We start from the raw sequence: 20,171 nt of genomic DNA on the forward strand, positions 1-20,171 counted from the left end.
TATTTTCATGCAATGCCAGCTTTACCAATGAACCTAAAACATTATTTTTTTTTATTATATGGTTTATTAGAAAAAGATCTGGCACTATTATCAAATGACTGATATTTTCAAAAGTATTCCATTTCAATATGGCTAGTACAAATGGCAGCTAAAGGCAAAGAATGAGCTATGGATAATACAATAAATATTGTATGTTTTGTGGCCACATATTGTCTCTGCTGTATATTCTTCAATTTTTCAACTGAGAAAAACCCATTAAAAATGTAACATTCATAGCTTGTGGGTTATATGAAAACAACAGGAAACGGGCCATCATTTGCTGACCTCTGATTAGATGAATCCTAAAAAAATTTGGCCATAAGCCATAAGCATTGTTTCACACACGGGAAACAATCCATTTCAAGAAGATTCATGATCAACAGTCAAAAACTAGTTTTTCCATAACAAAATGTCCTCAAAAAAAAACACAAAAAAACAAAAAAAACCCAAAAAACAAACACCAAAATACTGCCAAACTTTTATTCTTTGAAAGAAAATACTTCTTCAGGTGTTTCAGCTGTATAAGACATTCAACTAGAACTACTTGCTTTTTTAAAACTTTGTAGAATTCTCATTTATTAAGTGACATAACTAATCATGTAACCTTAACAAAATGTATTAACTAAAAATATAGGAATCATACTGTTCTAAAAGGGAATGATTACCTTGTGTTTTAGGAAACTCTAAATTGTCCTGTTAATAAAGCTAAGTCTTTTTGTGAGGTTAGTGTAAAGGAACTTCCACTCTGGCGCTACCTAGCCTTGTCCCATTCAAATACATTTCTATCTGTTTTTCCTGTTTTAGCTTGTTCTGAACTAACCTTGGACAATTCACATAGCTACTTGAGTCTGTGTCTCATCTCCTCTCAATTTTTACATAGCCTAATTCATCTGAGAGAAAGAAACTCATAAATCCACATAGAACTCAAAATATTTTATTAAAATGTAAGATAAAGAATTCTTACCTCTGGTTTTTTCATTATCTGGATACTGAACATGTGGTTTTTCATCGGGTATATTACAATAAGGACATCACCAAATTCTGTAGGAATAATTCCTCTCCTGTAGTCTCTAGTATGCTCTGACCAAACAATGTGCACTTCATCATTTCCTAAATGTCTCAACTGGAAAACCAAGAAAATAGTTCACAGTGCTTGAGAAAGGCCCTGTGAATATTGTCATACAGCTACTGACAACATACTAGAAAAAGATTAAAAGGGAAAGAAATTTTAAAAATATTTTTAAAACTTCATTTGACCATTTTTCACAACATGCAAAACACAAACACTCAAAAAGATGTTAGGAGATGCTGCAGAAGACCAGATAATTTTCAACTGTCTACAGTCAATGGGAAACAGAGAAATTAGATTAAAAAAGATTCACATACAGTCCACTCTTCTTAACCAGCAATTGCACCAATTTTCCACTACCAAACCTTTTCAAAAATTGTTTAAAAGAGTGTTTTAAAGAGTGACTGATTTAAGACTGTTCTTTTTTTCTGACCACTCTTTGGAAGTGCCTATGACTGAAAGTGAAAGGGACTAAAGGAGGCAACAGGAAGAGAAGTAAAAGAAGTAAATAATTCATAAATTACCTTTGAAGTAAGAGAAAGATGATTATACTTGGCTTAACACATTTATTTCCAGGTTTTCTTTGCCTATGAAATTTTGCCTATGAAGGTGTTCTTGGCAATCAGACATTGTGTTCATTAAAATTATAAAAAGTATCTACAAGTTAGAGTTCTATTAAGTTATTAGAAAAATTAACTTAATATCCATCAGTACTGAGTTTTCTTCAAGGAAATATGTTTAAACATGTATTTTAATATACAGTTTGGTTATCTTGGTAAATTTATTGATTCTGCCACTGCAAACATTTGAGTCCATTATTGGTGCCTAACTCACGGGTTTTTCTATTACCTTCAGATAACTTGAGATACTGTAGACAGAAATGTGTGCATGAGAAAATTAGGATAAGTGTTGTCAATATTCTTAGTATGAGCTAAAATACAGGCAATTTCTGTTTTTGAAATAGTGATTTATTTTGGCTTGCTTACTACACGGCAGGATTACAAACATGTGATTTAAACAAAGAAAGGGATTAAGTCCAGTTAATAAAAGGTTCTCTTCTGTCATCCTTTAACCCTGGAGTTCCTAATCTGGGTTCAAGGGAATCTATGTATTTTGCAAATTCTATGTATTTTTCTGACAAGAGTCTATCATACAGGACTAGGTAACACAAAAAAACCCAAGAACCAATGTTATAGTGGTTCTTAAAAGTCCCCAACACCAATCTATCTAGAAAATCCTAATCACTATGAATAAAATTAAGTATGTGAAAACACAAGGTAAATCCCTGAACTTTAAAATTTATATTCCTAAGTAAGAAACGTCCTCTCTTCTTTGACGGATTATAAGATAGTGCCAGCTATTACTCTAAAGACAGTGCCTAGCTAAATCTATAGAGCAGGATCTATTATTTTAGAAATATAAAGAATTTTATTTTCTTTTAAAGACATTTTTTTTAGGTTTAAGTGGATTAAAGTTTCTTTTTGGAAAACATAAATGTGCTTATTGTCCTAAATACACGATGATAGACCTCAAACATCAAAACAATGTTCAAGTTTTAATTATCATTATTTACAACACACACACACACACACACACACCTTGAATGATATAAATGCACAGCTTGGGCTTTGTGACATTTTTAAAAACCAAAAAAGATTACACAACTCAGAAAAGCTATGGCTCTGTAATTTCATTTTTTAATCAAAATACTTTAAAAATATCCTTCCTATACAGCCATCCCCATGTGTCAGCTTCCCTAATAGGTTTATGTTAACTGAATACAAAAGAAATGTGAAATAAATTTAACCAGGAGGGATGATCCAATCTAATTTTGATACATTAATGTCATATGCTGTACATGTTACAATAGCAGCCAGATCTAATACTAAGCTCCAGGCTATACTGAGATTTCCAAATGGCAGATTGTTCTAAGTGATATCAAGTATAATTGAAGTAATAAACGATAGTAAAAGCTGAGCACACTGTCAGGAAGAATTTAAGTATTTACTTTTTAAAATTAAATGAGTTAGGTTAGGAAAGACAAGACAACTGAAATAATGCAGGTCTCAATTTACAGAAAATTCCTTTTATTTATCTGCTACATTAACCCTTGAACTCTTGCCAAAGCTATCTATAATTTCTAGTGCCCACTTATCTAAAGAAATGAGAGAAAAGGGCAACTGTAGTTTTATTTTATAATGAAAGTTTGTCTTCAAATATCTACCACAGAGTATTAAAAGTCTGTTATGGAAGTTTAACAGAAAATAATATATTTTTACAAAAATCCTGTAATGCAGATATTTGTGGCATCAGATCAGATCAGATCAGATCAGTCGATCAGTCGTGTCTGACTCTTTGCAACCCCATGAATCTCAGCACGCCAGGCCTCCCTGTCCATCACCAACTCCCGGAGTTCACCGAGACTCACGTCCATTGAGTCAGTGATGCCATCCAGCCATCTCATCCTCTGTCGTCCCCTTCTCCTCCTGCCCTCAATCCCTCCCAGCATCAGAGTCTTTTCCAATGAGTCAACTCTTCACATGAGGTGGCCAAAGTACTGGAGCTTCAGCTTTAGCATCATTCCTTCCAAAGAAATCCCAGGGCTGATCTCCTTCAGAATGGACTGGTTGGATCTCCTTGCAGTCCAAGGGACTCTCAAGAGTCTTTTCCAACACCACAGTTCAAAAGCATCAATTCTTCGGCACTCAGCCTTCTTCACAGTCCAACTCTCACATCCATACATGACCACTGGAAAAACCATAGCCTTGACTAGACGAACCTTTGTTGGCAAAGTAATGTCTCTGCTTTTGAATATGCTATCTAGGTTGGTCATAACCTTCCTTCCAAGGAGTAAGCGTCTTTTAATTTCATGGCTGCAGTCACCATCTGTAGTGATTTTGGAGCCCAGAAAAATAAAAGTCTGACACTGTTTCCCCATCTATTTCCCATGAAGTGGTGGGACCGGATGCCATGATCTTCATCTTCTGAATGTTGAGCTTTAAGCCAACTTTTTCACTCTCTACTTTCATTTTCATCAAGAGGCTTTTGAGTTCCTCTTCACTTGTGGCATAGAACCATGCATGTAACAAAGTCATTCAGAACATATTGAATCATTTTAACGAAAATCTTCAAGTACATCCCTTATCATTTATATCCAAATGCTAAAAAAGTAATTATTTTATGCTGTTATGTTGAGGCATGTTTTTATATCTTTGTCTTTAAAAACCTGTTATATAAAATTAACTAAATTACTAATTATTATATAATAATTAAACAAATGGAGAAATTGCTAATCACTACCATGTATCTTGGGAGTTTTTAGACTACTGAATATAAGGATTTTGAGTGGTTAACAGTTAATGGAAATTTCCAAAGTGTGTTTGACATTTGACATAAATATTTTATATAGTATTTTATATTTTAAATTATTTTATCCATACCTTATCTTATAAGGATTTAAAGGATTGTGTGTTATGTACTGGTTTCTCTCTGGGCTTCCCAGGTGGCATAGTGGTAAAAAATCTGCCCGCCAAAGCAGGAGACACAGGAGACTTGGGTTCGATCCCTGGAGGAGGAAATGGCAACCCATTCCAGTATTCTTGCCAGGAAAATCCCATGGACAGAGGAGCTTGTCCGTGGGGTCACAAAGAATCAGACATGACTTTAGTGACTGAACATGCATGTAATTATGTATACTGAGAAAGTTTTTCTATATACTGAAAACTCACAAAGGAATTCCTACCTCCGTATTTTTGTACCCAGATGCCAATCCCTTCTGAAATAGAGTATAAGAATTCTATATATGGGATAGGTCTGTTAAAATGACTGACAAGCAAAATACTCTTCCAAATTCACTTTGACTGCTATTGAAGTCATTTTGGAATTCAAGGTATATAACATAAGCTGCAGATTATCATTATCAATTTATGAAGACAAAATGGTTAACTTTACCAACATTCATTTTCCTGGATTATTATCTCAGTTTATTGATATTTCTACTACATTTTGGTGTGTGGAATAGAACAATATCACATGTGGAATGTGCTCAGTCACTCAGTTGTGTCCCACTCTTTGCGACCCATGGACTCCTCTATCCGTGGAATTTTCCAGGCAAGGATACTGGAGTGGGTTGCCATTTCCTGCTCCAGGGGATCTTCCAGACGGAGGGATCAAACCCGAGTTTCTTATGTTTACTGTACTGGCAGGCAGACTCTTTACCACTAGTGCCACCTGTGGAAGAGAATACAGTATCTACATATGCTCTACTACAACCAGAGGCTACTTCCTTTGTTCTGTACACTCAATTATTCTCTGCATTTTTACAACACTGGCTTAAATGGAAGCTGTAGTCAATTCAAACCCTTAAGACTTTTTCTTAGAAACTTTAAGTAGGTACAACTGACTATAAGAACTACAGCTCTTAATAAATTTTATCTTACCAGGTTCTGATTATCTTTAAACCTATCAGGGTCTTTTGTTAGCATGATTCTTCAACATGTTGGCTCTGACTTTTCTAGATTTGGGTTATCTTTAAAATCAAAATTTTGTGTCTTTATTTAGATTTTGGATAAAAATGTCAAAAGGGACAGATCTGGGTAGGAGCCTTATAGCAAGTCATTACAGATGTCCTTCTTAGTTAAATGAATATCCAACAGTTACTAAATGTTTTCTATTCTAAGTGCTCTGTGATAATTTAATGTTCACAACAACGATATAAGGTAAGTATAACTATTATTAACCTTATTTTTATAGGTGAGGAATTGAAGCTTAAAAAGACAAAGTTATATAACTAGTGTGGCAGAGCCAGGATTGAAACCCAAGCAGGTTAGTTTCAGAAACCACACTTTAACCACCTCTATACATTGCCTCTGATTAAATAATTAATTTATGTCTCTAGATATAATTATACAATCGGTCATGAATATACTTATTGAACTATTATTAAGACCACATTTCTTCAACCTGTCCACAACAAACGACTTAGTTAAATGCTTTATACTGTCTATTGCCTTCCCTGATGTAGTAATCCTATTAAAACAAATTAAGTTACTTTGATGTGATTTGTTATGGTGAACTCATGCTAGCTCCTAGTGATCACTACTTCATTACCTAAGTGCTCACAAACCATCTGTTTAATAATCCTATTTTGCCAGGCATTGACATGAAGCTCATGAATGTTAGTAATTTTTGTACTTGGTGGCCTGTTCCATGTCCTTTATGAAAATCAGATGTTTGCCTATCAACAACAGTGTTTCTCATTTTCCAGGATTATCAGGAGAGATTCCAGAGTTAATTCTAGATTTCCTCGGTGAAAATCATTCATTTGATGCTGGAGACTAAAATTCAGGTAATGTAACTGTATCATCTCTTTTACAAAATCAATGTATCCCCCGATGTCCCTATTTCTATTAAAAGCACCTAACAACTAATTTGGAGAAGGCAATGGCACCCCACTCCGGTACTCTTGCCTGGAAAATCCCATGGACGGAGGAGCCTGGTAGGCTGCAGTCCATGGGGTCGCTAAGAGTCAGACACGACTGAGAGACTTCACTTTCACTTTTCACTTCATGCATTGGAGAAGGAAATGGCAACCCACTCCAGTGTTCTTGCCTGGAGAATCCCAGGGACGGGGGAGCTTGGTGGGCTGCCGTCTATAGGGTCATCAGAGTCGGACACGACTGAAGTGACATAGCAGCAGCAACAACTAATTATGATTACTTAGAGTCAAAACCCTAAAGTCTTCAATTTCCGTCTTCCTTATAGTATCTCTGGGCTTCTCTGGCGGCTCAGATGGTAAAGAACTGGCCTGCAATGCGGGAAACCTGGGTTCAATCCCTGTGTCGGGAAGATCCCTTGGAGAAGGGAATGGCAACCAACTCCAGTATTCTCACCTGGAGAATCCCATGAATAGAGGAGCTTGGCAGGCTACAGTCCATGGGGTCACAAAGGGTCCGACACAACTGAGCAACTGCACTTATAGTATCTCTAACAAGCTCATAAAAAAATTTAAAAAGTATTATCCATTTTTGTACTTTCCTTCCTAATGCCTCTACTGTTGCTCTACATAAGATATAGTCATCCTAACAGCTGGACTAGTTCTTGAGTTCTTAAAAGGCCTTCCCTCTCTCTTTCCTATCTACCTTCTTTCAAACATTGGCAAATATTGAGAGCCAAATGCACTGTGAAAATGTTAAGTCGCTCAGTAGTGTCCCACTCTTTGTGACCCCATGGACTGTAGCCCACCAGATTCTCCTGTCCATGGAATTCTCCAGGCAAGAATACTGGAGAGGGAAGCCACTCCCTTCTCCAGGGACTGAACTTGGGTCTCCTACATTGGCAGGCAGATTCTTCACTGTCTGAGCCACCAGGGAAGTACTGTACCAGTTACTGGAGATACAATGGTGAGATACAGATGTGTTTTCTTTTCTCACAAAGCTTTAAGTCCAGTGGAGTGAAAGTAAAAAACTATTCAATTAATGAGTAATTAACAGCATAGGCAATGATATAAATATACTTCTCTGAATGCAAATAACAAAGACAACTGAACTATAATGGCATTTGAAGAATGCATAGAAGATAATTAAGTTAAGGCAGTTACTTCAGGGGATTAGTGGTAGATGTGTAGAAATTGAAACTGAGTTAGTACTCACTGTCCCAAGCCCTTCATTCTTTGCCCCTCATCCTCATATGTAGCAAAACATAGACTATCATATACTCTTCAACCATGTGAAAAAATATACTCTCATACATTTTCATAACTCACTTGCTGTCTGGATCATTCATTCCTAGTAATTAGGAAAAGCTTCTTGAAGGAATAGGAAGAGCATCTAGTATTACAATACTTCAGCAGAGTGGACACTTGATAAATATGCTATTAAAAAGATACACCATAGTACTTAGCAATTTTTTTTTTCTATTATTACATAGTGTACAGCATAAAAATAAAATCACCTGCACTGATGGCTTTACAACTTCCCTGGTGGCTCAGATGGTAAAGGGTCTGCCTACAATGTGGGAGACCAGGGTTCAATCCCTGGGTTGGGAAGATCCCCTGGAGAAGGAAATGGCAACCCACTCCAGTATTCTTGCCTGGAAAATCCCATGGACAGAGGAGCCTTGTTGGCTACTGTCCATGGGGTGGCAAAGAGTTGGACATGACTGAGTGACTTCACTTCATGGCTTTACTTAAATACACCATTTAGATGGTGATAAGTGCTTAAAAATATAAAATAGGATAATGTGGTAGTGTTACTGGGTAGAGAGGGCTTCCTTAGCTCAGATGGTCTGGAAAGATCTCTCTGAGGAACTGTCATGTGAGTCTGAGAATAGAACAATGCAGATGAGAAAGCGTGTGTGTGTGTGTGTGTGTGTGTGTGTGTGTGACTGTGTATGTGCGTGTGTTAGTTGCTGTGTGTGTGTAAGTTGCTCAGTCGTGCCCAACTCTTTTCCACTCCATGGACTGCAGGTCACCGGGCTCCTTTGTCCACGAAATTCTCCAGGCATGTATACTGGAGTGGGCTGCCATTCCCTCCTCTGGGGAGAAAGCCTGATGAGGTGGCAAAAGAGCATTTCAAATGGAAAGAAACAGTAAGTGAAAAGCCCAAGTTGGGAATGAGCTTGATGTGACGGCAGGTTAGAATGATAGCCAGTGAGGCCAGGTTCAGGTAAATGAAAAGGAAAGTGACAAGAGATGAGATTGAAGAAGTAGACAGGCAAATAGCCACATCTTGTAGGGCATGGAAGGCCGTGGTAAGCAATCAGTTTAATCTATGTGCAATGAGAAGCCACTGCTATACCATCCAAATTAAACCAGCCACAGTGATAAGATAAATTTACTCTGAACCATTTATATTTCCTGGTTTCTCTATCTTCGATTCTTATCAGGAGTGTATTTATAGAAACTGGGTTAAAGGTGTTAGTCATTCAGTTGTGTCCAACTCTTTGCGACCCTGTGGACTGTAGCCTGCCAGGCTCCTCTGTCCATGGAATTTTCCAGACAAGAATACTGGAGTGGGCTGCATTTCCTTCTCCAGGGGGGATATTCCCAACCCAGGGATGGAACCTGCATTTCCTGCACTGCAGGCAGATTCTTTACCACTGAGCCACCTGGGGTTAAAGGTAGAGTTTATTATATTAAAATTATTTTATATAATGTGACTAAATTTGGGACTAAAATGATGTATATAATTCCACAGAATTATTAACTATTACATTAACTACACTTTTACTAACACAAAGAAAAAATTTTTATTATTCCTTCAATTTGTTTGTCATTTTCCAGACTATACTAGAATATAGTTCCTTGGAAAATGAAGTATCTTAATTCTATTTCTAGATAAAATTCAGAAAAATGGATTTAAAGTTAAAATCAGACCAAGCAGTTCTATAAAGCTCATTTACTTGCGAAACTACTGTGACCGAATGTCAAAACAGAAAACGAACGGCTGTCCAAGACACTAACAGTGTTTCAGAGGGAACTGACTTAAATAAAGTGCTTCTTTCCTCTCTTTTGGGGGGTCCAGGAAATGAAAGATAGGCTAGAGAGTCCAACTAAGTAGGTTACAATTATCTCAACTTGATCTTCATCAAATTCCTAAAAGGGTGATTCAGCTACCTATGAAGCAGAGTATCAGCAAGTGGCTAGAACAAGGAGACAGAGGAAATGAGACAAGCTCCTGTGAACACTTTATACCAATGCTTGCAGCACTTTTGATTTTTAGGGGTGAATAAACTCAGTTAAGTGGAAATTATTTTTAACCATTTTCCGTCAATCTTCCTCAGGTAGAGATAATTTACAGAACAGAAGGTTGGACTGGAGTTACATCAAGATTCTTAATATGGTGGTGTAATATTTCTGAGAGAGACTACTTTGTAGACTGAATGCTTGGTTAATTTGTTAAAAAAAAAAAAAGTATAGTCCATGTTGTAAAAATTCTGTTGCTATCATTTTGATCCTTGAAAAAGCCTTTCTTGACAAGAAATAAACAGCTACACTTATTTACCTCTATTTAACAAAGATATTTACCTCTAATTCTAAGAACATAAAATGCTTAAAAATAATTTACAGAACTACCACATGATAGTTTAAATAATAAGTAAAAACTAAAATTAGTTTCTATAAAAAAAATATAAATGATTTTCTCCTATCAAGTTTAAAACAAAGAACCAGAGTCATAAATAATTCTACCTCGCCAGAGGCACAGCTATTTCTTTATACTGACTGTCGAGTATCTAATTTAATTAGAGGTATTAAACTCCATGCTGAGGTCAACAAGCCTTACTTCCTTCAATATTACACTTCAACCAGTGCTCATTAATGTGTCTACTGAATGGATTAACACACCTAAAGATATATGTACAAAGGAAAGGGGGACAACCTAATGATATCCAATTGTTCATTTGTAATAGGACACATGTTCTAGGCCTCAACTTATTACCACTAATGTGGAATTTATTAAATTCAGGAGAAAAAATACCAATACAGAAAGCGATTTTTTTATTAAGGAGAACTGGTATAAGACAACTAGTTTCTATGATGAAGTTTAAGCATTTAACCTTTTATTAAAAAGAAATTGATACTATAATAGAGCTAAAATATAAGCTTGTTACTTAGAAAAATCTTATATACTAGGACTCTGAAGAGCACTGAGCAGAGAAAATAAGTAAAAAGAAACTCATATAGAGAGCAATAAATATAAAGCTTTCTTGATATCTATGAAAAGAACATCTAGAATAATTTATACTGAATTATGAAATGGGGTAAATTTTTCCTCTCTACTGAATTAAGTGAAATATTGCATCAATTTAGTCCCACCTTGATAGAGAAGATTTTAAGATTACTTAAATTACTACTGGAGAAAACAAGAGAACTATACCTTCCAAAATGATATCACTTTATTACATACTGTTTATAATTTTGACAGGTTTTGTTTTTATATGGTGTTTTGTTTTTATATGTGAAAGAAGTGATATTTTGAAGATTTTTCACTACAACAAACAAACTCCTAAAATGCTTTAGGTTAAAAAAGTCTATCTAGCCAGGATAATTTTCTTCAATAAAACAGGTACAGTTACTTTAGCAACTAACATAACAGCATGCTTGCATTATAAATTTTAAAATGATAATTATGTGCTTACATTTTTTTTTTTCTACCTACCTACCTATTTATATATTTATCCTGGCTGCACCACAAAACATGTGAGATCTTAGTTCCCTGACCAGGAATTGAACCTGTGCCCCTGCTTTGGAAGTGCAGAGTCTTAACCACCGGACCACTATGGAAGTCCCCTGTATTTTTAAAAGTTACAATACTTCTTACATTTCAGTACTAAACAACTGGGAAATTATGCCATGTATCTGCCTGCATTCTTTTTTTAATAATTTGGAAAAAAAAAAAAACACCCACTAAGTAATTAGAAAAAAATACCTGTCCTATTCCACTTGGTAAATTGTTAAAATATACAATTTTACATTTATAATTAATTAACTTAAAAGAAGAGAAAAACTAAAATTTTTGTCTAGGGTGTTGTGTCAGCAAAATCGTGGACCAAGGAATTGTTTCTTTAGAGACACTGAAAAAACACAATCTTATATACAGAAAACCCTGATTCTACAATAAAATCTGTTAGAACTAATATGAATTCAACAAATACAAAATTAACACACAAAAGTCAGCTGCATTTTTAACAACAGAAGAGGAAATTGTAAAAACAATTCAATTTCTAACACATTAAAAGAATAAAACATTAGCATAAATTTGAGGAGGAGAAAGATGTTGACAACTACAAAATATTGCTGAAAAAACATCAAAGACTACATAAAAAAATGGAAACATTTCCCATATTCATGGATTGAAAGGCTTAATATTATTAAAATGACTACTGCTGCTGCTGCTAAGTCGCTTCAGTCGTGTCCGACTCTGTGCGACCCCATAGATGGCAGCCCACCAGGCTCCCCCGTCCCTGGGATTCTCCAGGCAAGAACACTGGAGTGGGTTGCCATTTCCTTCTCCAATGCATGAAAGGACTACTAAAGTGATCCAAAGAGTCAGTGCAATCTACTGAAATCCCAACAAGGTTTTTCACAGATATAGAAAAACCAATCTTAAAATTCATATAGAATCTCAGGTGACTATGAATAATAAAAACAATCTTGAAAAAGAGGAATGAAGTTGTAGAATTCATATTACTTGAATTCAAAACTCACTACAAAGCTGCAGTAATTAAAGCATTTAATTAAAGCAAAAGGACATTCAGACCAATGGAATAGAATAGGGAGTTCAGAAGTAAAAGTTTTACACAGATGACCAATTGATTTTTGACAAGGGTGCCAAGACCACTCATTAAAGGAATGCGTATCTTTTCAACAAACATTAGTGCAACAAATGAATAGCCACATGTAGAGGAATGAAGTCAGACTTTTACCTCATACTCTACACAAAAAAATAACTAAAAATGGATCCAAAACATAAACATAAAAGCAAAAATTAAAATACTCTTAGAAGAAAACACATGGGAAAATATTCACGAATTGGATTTGGCAATGAATTCCTCGATTCAGAAGCAACAAAAGAGAACATAGATAAACTGAACTCCATCAAAATAAAACTTCTGTGCATCAAAGGACACTATTAAGAGAGTGAAAAGACAACCCACAAAATGGGAGAAAGTATTTGCTAGCTATATATCTGATAAGACAGTAACATCTAGAATAGATAAAGAACTCCAATAACATAACCAGAAAATACAAGCAACCTAATTTAAAAAATGGGTGGAAGAGCTGAATGGACATTTCTCCAAAGAAGATATACATGTGGCCAATAAGCACACAAAAAGATGCACATCATTATTCAAAAGGGAAATGAAAGTCAAAGCCACAGACAGTATAACACTCTGCACCTATGAGGATAGCTGATAACAAGTAATGGCAAGGATGTAGAAAAACTGGAACTTTTGTGCATTGGCCAGTGGAAATGTTAAATGCCACAGTCAGTTTGGAAAACAGCTGGAAAGCCTCAGAAAGCCAAACATATACTTTCCATGTTACCCAGCAATTCCACTCGTTAGTCCATACACCTAAAAGAACGGAAAATAGGAATTCAAACAAATACCTGCATGACAATGTTCACTGCAGCATTATTCACAATAGCTAAAAAGTGGGAACAACCCAGTATCTATCAATAGATATATGGACAAACAAAATGCATTTACATATCATGGGATACTATTCAGTCATAAAAAGGATGAAATTCTGACATGCTTCAACATCAATGAAGCTTGAAAACATTATGCTAAATGAAATCAGACACAAAAGGACAAATACTATGATTCCAACTTATGTAAGATATCTAGAAGTGGAAAATTAAAAGAGAAAGAAAGTAAATTAGAGCTTACTAGGGGCTGGGTGTAGGTGGTAATGAAGAATTATTGTTAATGGATATAGAGTTCTGTTTGGGAGGATAAAGTTCTGAGATTTCCAGTTTCCAGCCTGGCAAGTAAGGAAAACAGAAGTTATCACTCTGTCCTAGCAACAAGTAAAAAGCTGAACAACTGAAAAATCAACTACAGTACTCTTCTTAGATCAGAGAAGTGAGGTCATAGGGAAAACTGCTGTCCCAAAATTGGATAGGCAAATATGATGAATAATAATTTAACAGAGCAGAAAGCTCTGCAGGAACCAGTGCCAGAGCAGGAAAACCTGAGTTGTTGTTGACAAACTGCTGGAGACTCAGTGTAAATTAGAGTGACAGAATGAACATCAGAACCAGAGTAAGATATGGCAGGGATATGGGAATTACAACTATGATTAATATGCTAAGGGCACTAATGGAAAAAATAAACAACATGTAAGAACAGACAGATAATGTAAGCAGAGAGATGGACATTCTCAGAAAGAAAAAAAAGATGATAGAGATAAAAAAGAACAATGTAAGTAAAATGAGGAAAGCCTGTGATGGGCTCATTAGTAAACTGGACAAGGCTGAAGAAAGAATCTCTGAGCTTCAGGATATAACAACAGAAATTTCTGAAACTGAAAAGCAAAGAGAAAAAAAAAACCCTGGAAAAAACCTCCCAATATCCAAGAACTGTGAGACAACCACAAAAAGTGTAACATTTATGTATAGGAGGAGAGAAACAGAAGCAGTAAGATTGAGAATTGCCCCAAATTAATGTTAGACACCAAATAACAGATCCAGGAAGCTCAGAGAACACTAAGCAGGATAAAAGGCCCCCAAACTACATCTAAGCATATCACATTCAAACCTCAGAAAATTACAGATGAAAAAGCCTTGGGAGAAGCCAGAAGGGGGAAAAACATTTTATCTATGGAGAAGCAAAGATTAAAAATTACATCTGACTTCTCCTAAGAAATGAAAGGAGGAAGAAAGTAGGGTAAAATATTTAAAGGGCTGAGACAAAAAACTACTAATCTAGAATTCTATACCCTGTGAAATTATCCTTTACTAGTAAAGGAGAATAAAGACATTCTCAGACAACAGAAACTGAGGGAATTTGTTGCCAGCAGACCTGCCTTATAAGAAATACCTTTTCAGAGAGAAGGGAAATGATATACGATAGAAATTTGGATTTGCATACAGAAAGGAAAAGCATCAAAGAATCAATAACTGAAGGCAAAATAAAAACTTATTTTTCTCATTCTTAATTGATCTAACACATAATAGGTTAAGGTAATAAATGGTAACAATGTATTTGATAATGTATGCTTATGTATATAAGAGCTTCCCTGGTGGCTCAGACAGTAAAGGATCTGCCTGCAATGCAGGGGTCCTGGGTTCGATCCCTGGGTCAGGAAGATCCCCTGGCAAAGGGAATGGCAACCCACTTCAGTATTCTTGCCTGGAGAATTGCATGGACAGAGGAGCAGCGGGCTACAGTCCATGGGGTTGCAAAGAGTAGGACACAACTGAGTGCCTAACATGCTAATCTATATACATGGTTAAGTAAAAGTAAAATAAATGATATTGCAATGACACAAGGGATAGGAGGGAAAAACTGGGCATATAGGTACTTTTAGTGAAGCACCTTGTGTTATTTGAAAGAGAACTTAGTTATAAATGAATAGTACAAACTCTAGGGCAAGAACTGGAAAACAATTTTTAAAAAAAGCACAAACGATATGCGAATAAAAGAGAAAATGGAATCGTAAAATGCTGTTATAACCACAAATGGCAGGAAAAATGTAAAATACAAAACCAAAGAACAAGAGTAACAAACAGAAAATAATAACAAATATGGTAAATATTAGTCCAATTATATTAATAATCACTTTAAATGTCAATGATTCAAATACATAGAGACTGTCAGAGTGGATAAAAAAGAAAAAAAAAAAAAAGCCCTAACTATATGTTGTCTACAAGAAATCAACTTTAAATATAGAGACACATACAGATTCAAAGTAAACAGATGTAGAAAGATATACCATGATACCACCAATAAGAAAGCAGGATATACTAATTTCAGAGACAGCACACTTCAGAGTAAGGAAGATAACCCAGGATAAAGGGGGGCATAACCTAATGATAAAGAGGTCACTATTCCAAGAAGACATAATCAATCCTAAGGTGTATGTACCTGAAAACAGGGTGTCAAAATATGTGAGGCAAAAACTGACAGCACTGCAAGGAAAACAGAAGAACCCACTATTATAGTTGGAGACTGTAATACCCCTCTCAGAAAACGAGAGACCTAGCAGGCAGAAAATTGGTAAGGATACAGTTGAACTTAACAGCTTCATCAATCAAGTGAATATAATTGACATTTATAGACTATTTCATTCAACAATAGCAGATTACACATTCTTCCCAGACTCGCACACAACATTCACCAGATAGACTATACGTGGGCCATAAAACACACCTTAACAAATTAAAAAAAAAATAGAAATCATATGATGTCTGCTCTTAGACCACAATGGAATTAAACTAGAAATCAATAACAAAAAGATAGCTGGTAAAGCCCCAAATGCTTGGAAATTAAACAGCACAGTTCTAAGTAACACATAGGTCAAAAAATATTTTTAAATAAATGGAGAAATTCTGGAAATGAATGTTTGTAATGGCTGTACCACACTGTAAATGTATTTTATGACAAAGAACTGTACGTATTAAAATGATTAAAATGGTAAATTTTGTTTTATATACATACTTTACCACAATAAAAAATTTCAATGCATATAAATAAAACAAACTATTAGTATTTAAGGTTTAATCCCTCAATATACTCTAATATATCCAATACTTAAAAATTTCACCATTTAGGGTATAATTTTAGTTAGAACTCAACCATTTAACTATTCTAAAATGGTATTAACACATTTCCAAAATTACTTTTGCTATAATGGATTGTTAAACATCCATTTCAGATTCTTCTTAAATAATTAAGGAAGACCTTTGTGACTGTTGTGAAGGAAATAAGAAATCTTAATTTAAAACATTTCTACAAAGGTTGCAAAAATACAACTTAAAGTACCTTATAACCATCAGGTTTAACATACTGAAGTAAAAATATCCTACATAAGTTTCTTTAAAAAATTTTCAACAAAGAATGATATACTTTGTTCTGCTCTTATGTTTGCAATTGAAGATACTATTAATTTTAGACTCTGCTCTGGGGTTTAAAAGTTGTATCCACGGTTCTGTGAAAATGAGGATCACTGACAAGTTCTTAATGATTACAATAATTTATCTTTTTGCACTATACCCATCAGATCAGATCAGATCAGTTGCTCAGTCGTGTCCGACTCTTTGCGACCCCATGAATTGCAGCACGCCAGGCCTCCTTGTCCATCACCAACTCCCGGAGTTCACTCAGACTCACGTCCATTGAGTCAGTGATGCCATCCAGCCATCTCATCCTCTGTCGTCCCCTTCTCCTCCTGCCCCCAATCCCTCCCAGCATCAGAGTCTTTTCCAATGAGTCAACTCTTCACATGAGGTGGCCAAAGTACTGGAGCTTCAGCTTTAGCATCATTCCTTCCAAAGAAATCCCAGGGCTGATCTCCTTCAGAATGGACTAGTTGGATCTCCTTGCAGTCCAAGGGACTCTCAAGAGTCTTCTCCAACACCACAGTTCAAAAGCATCAATTCTTCGGCACTCAGCCTTCTTCACAGTCCAACTCTCACATCCATACATGACCACAGGAAAAACCATAGCCTTGACTAGACGAACCTTTGTTGGCAAAGTAATGTCTCTGCTTTTGAATATGCTATCTAGGTTGGTCATAACTTTCCTTCCAAGGAGTAAGCGTCTTTTAATTTCATGGCTGCAGTCACCATCTGTAGTGATTTTGGAGCCCAGAAAAGTAAAGTCTGACACTGTTTCCACTGTTTCCCCATCTATTTCCCATGAAGTGGTGGGACCGGATGCTATGGCTTATTTTCATACAGATTTAAAATGAGAAGATGGAAGAAAGTGCTTAACTGAAGTTTTACGCCAACCCAAATCTTTACCATTTTCTTGTCAGTATTTATGTCTCATTCTGTATAACTAAAAACTATATGCTAAGATATTCTATAGAAAATCTGTGACTAAATATACTTACCTTCCTACACATCAATTACCTATACCTTTACTATTCATTCCAATCTAATTAGCATTCATATATTAGTTATTCTAAACATTACCCATTTAGTAGGTAATTTCCAACAGTACTCTAAAATGTAAACAAAAAACATCAAGGGTATTAATTCAATTTTATAAAGTATTTAAGAGGAATTCTGAAGTTCCTTTTCAAAACAGTATAAGTATGAAACTGTTTTCATAGGTTTTAATGAACTGTTACGAGCTCTGATATTAAGTAACATTAAGAGTATTGAGTAAAATGATCTGCTATATTAAGCAGGTTACATTCAGCAGTGGTTTTGAATAAACTGAGGTATAGGAAAAAAAGAAGATAAAAGAAATGGTGGACAAGGTTTCACTTGAAAATTATGTTTCTCACTAAAAACACCAAACATGGACTGAGCACACACAACTTTATTCCAGGATATGTCTGTGGTCACTAAAATGATTTTTGAATGCTGGCATCAGCTACAGCAAAATGGTGGTGTAGGTTTTAAAAGACATGGGCCATTAAAACCATTTCACTATACCTCCCATAAATTCTAAGGAGTAAAATCTATTTTAATGAATTAAGACTTATTTTATCTGCTATATTAATTTTAGTTAAAATTTATTATAAAGCATATTTTATTTTTATTTTTTTAAAATTTTATTTTATTTTTAAACTTTACAATATTGCACATTTTAAATGCTTTATAATAATTTACATTTTCATTTTTTTCCCTTTCCCTTAATCAATATAAATGTTATACCCATCTCTGTGTAGGGACGTGAATTATAATTTCACCAATCTGAACATATACAGTAGTTTTTCAATTTGTCAAATGCCAATTTTCTTGAAGGCAAATGCTTTTTTAAGACTATAACCTTCAATCATATCATTAAGGAAAACAGTTTACTCTGCAACAATACTGTTCCTCAAGACAGTACTAGGTGAAGAACAGACTACTCAGAAATAGCTCTTAATCAATTAGATTACTTGCTTACATATTTTTCTAAGATTCTAACTCTGAGCACTTTTTTCCTTAGCACTTACTTTTTTGGTCAAAGAGTCATCAGAATCCGAAGGCATTCTTGTTGACACGTGAAATATTACTTCAACTGTAGAGGTAGCAAAATATGGTGTGGTCAATCCAGTGCTTTTATTTTTTTGTAGTCCTCCCATGAAACCACAATGGTTTGTAAGATTTACCTAGAAGCAATGAAAAGACACAAAATGTTTATTAACAAAACCAAACTAAACTCACTACGGAAAAAGACTCAAATCTCTCACTTTGCAAAAATATGGGGAATGAAGTCTTTTGCATACTACCAACCATGGCTTGTCCCAGAATTATTAGTTAGAGCTATTCTATACACTGGTAGATCTTCTTAAGTATCTGAGGATCTCTAATTAGCAGGAACTAATTAGCAAAGGAATCAACTGCTGAGCACTATGCATCTTTTGTTAGGCTGCTAGGTGTTAAACTGTAAAGTCTGTGGGGGAGGCACCGAGGGCAGAGAGGAAAAACCAAGCGGCAAAAATCAAGACTGGAAATGATCTGGGGAAAAGTTAAAAAAAAAAACCCAGTAATGTCATCTGATTAAGTAATTAGTTTGGTGTGACATATTTATTCATCAAAACTAGTTTCTTAATTATTAGTACCTATCATAGCCCAGGACAAAAATACAAAAACGCACACTTCAAATGCATTTAAAAAAAACTTCAAATTAATCTTTGCAAAGACTTTTAAATCTCTTTTTCCCAATTATAAGTATGATATATTTAATATCAGGGTCATTTCACTGGATGATATCCCCTGGACTTGTTCAACACACAGACCAGTAACTTGTGCTCATTGTAAAAAACCAAAGAAATATTGTAAAGAAAAAAACTAAAACTTAAACACTGCTTGTATCTCTCCATTCAGAGAAACAAGCTATGTATACGCTTGTAAAAAACAAAATATAAGTTAAGTGCAAAGCAAAGACTTACAAAAGCAAATTTCTGCATATTTGAACTGAACATGTCTCTACTAGCAGTATATCCTATTAATGGCTGAATGTATAAATAACAAGTTAGCTGTCATGCTATTACCATAAGATTTCCTCATTTATAATGTCTTAAATTTATTTTTAACTAAGTAATACATTCATACAATTAAAAGTTCAAAAGACTTATCACCCAGCAATCCCACTGCTGGGCATACACACTGAGGAAACCAGAAGGGAAAGAGACACGTGTACCCCAATGTTCATCACAGCACTGTTTTTAATAGCCAGGACATGGAAGCAACCTAGATGTCCATCAGCAGATGAATGGATAAGAAAGCTGTGGTACATATACACAATGGAGTATTACTCAGCCATTAAAAAGAATACATTTGAATCAGTTCTAATGAGGTGGATGAAACTGGAGCCTATTATACAGAGTGAAGTAAGCCAGAAAGAAAAACACCGATACAGTATGCTAACGATATATATGGAATTTAGAAAGATGGTA

At 35.1% G+C, this 20,171-nt stretch overlaps 1 protein-coding gene across 7 annotated transcripts in view; it reads right to left on the bottom strand.

Annotated features, from left to right (window-relative positions):
• Positions 1-20,171, bottom strand: part of RALGAPA1 (Ral GTPase activating protein catalytic subunit alpha 1) — a 210,700-nt gene that overhangs the window by 28,665 nt on the left and 161,864 nt on the right. For all 7 annotated transcript variants that reach the window (XM_019983417.2, XM_019983419.2, XM_070775459.1 and 4 more), the window contains 2 exons: positions 18,726-18,881; positions 1,004-1,162 (listed from right to left, as the gene is read on the bottom strand). In XM_019983417.2, coding sequence (XP_019838976.2) covers positions 1,004-1,162; positions 18,726-18,881 — 315 coding nt within the window. The remainder of the gene's footprint in view (positions 1-1,003; positions 1,163-18,725; positions 18,882-20,171) is intronic.

This window comes from Bos indicus, chromosome 21 (assembly GCF_029378745.1).
Source record: "Bos indicus isolate NIAB-ARS_2022 breed Sahiwal x Tharparkar chromosome 21, NIAB-ARS_B.indTharparkar_mat_pri_1.0, whole genome shotgun sequence".
NCBI lineage: Eukaryota > Metazoa > Chordata > Mammalia > Artiodactyla > Bovidae > Bos > Bos indicus.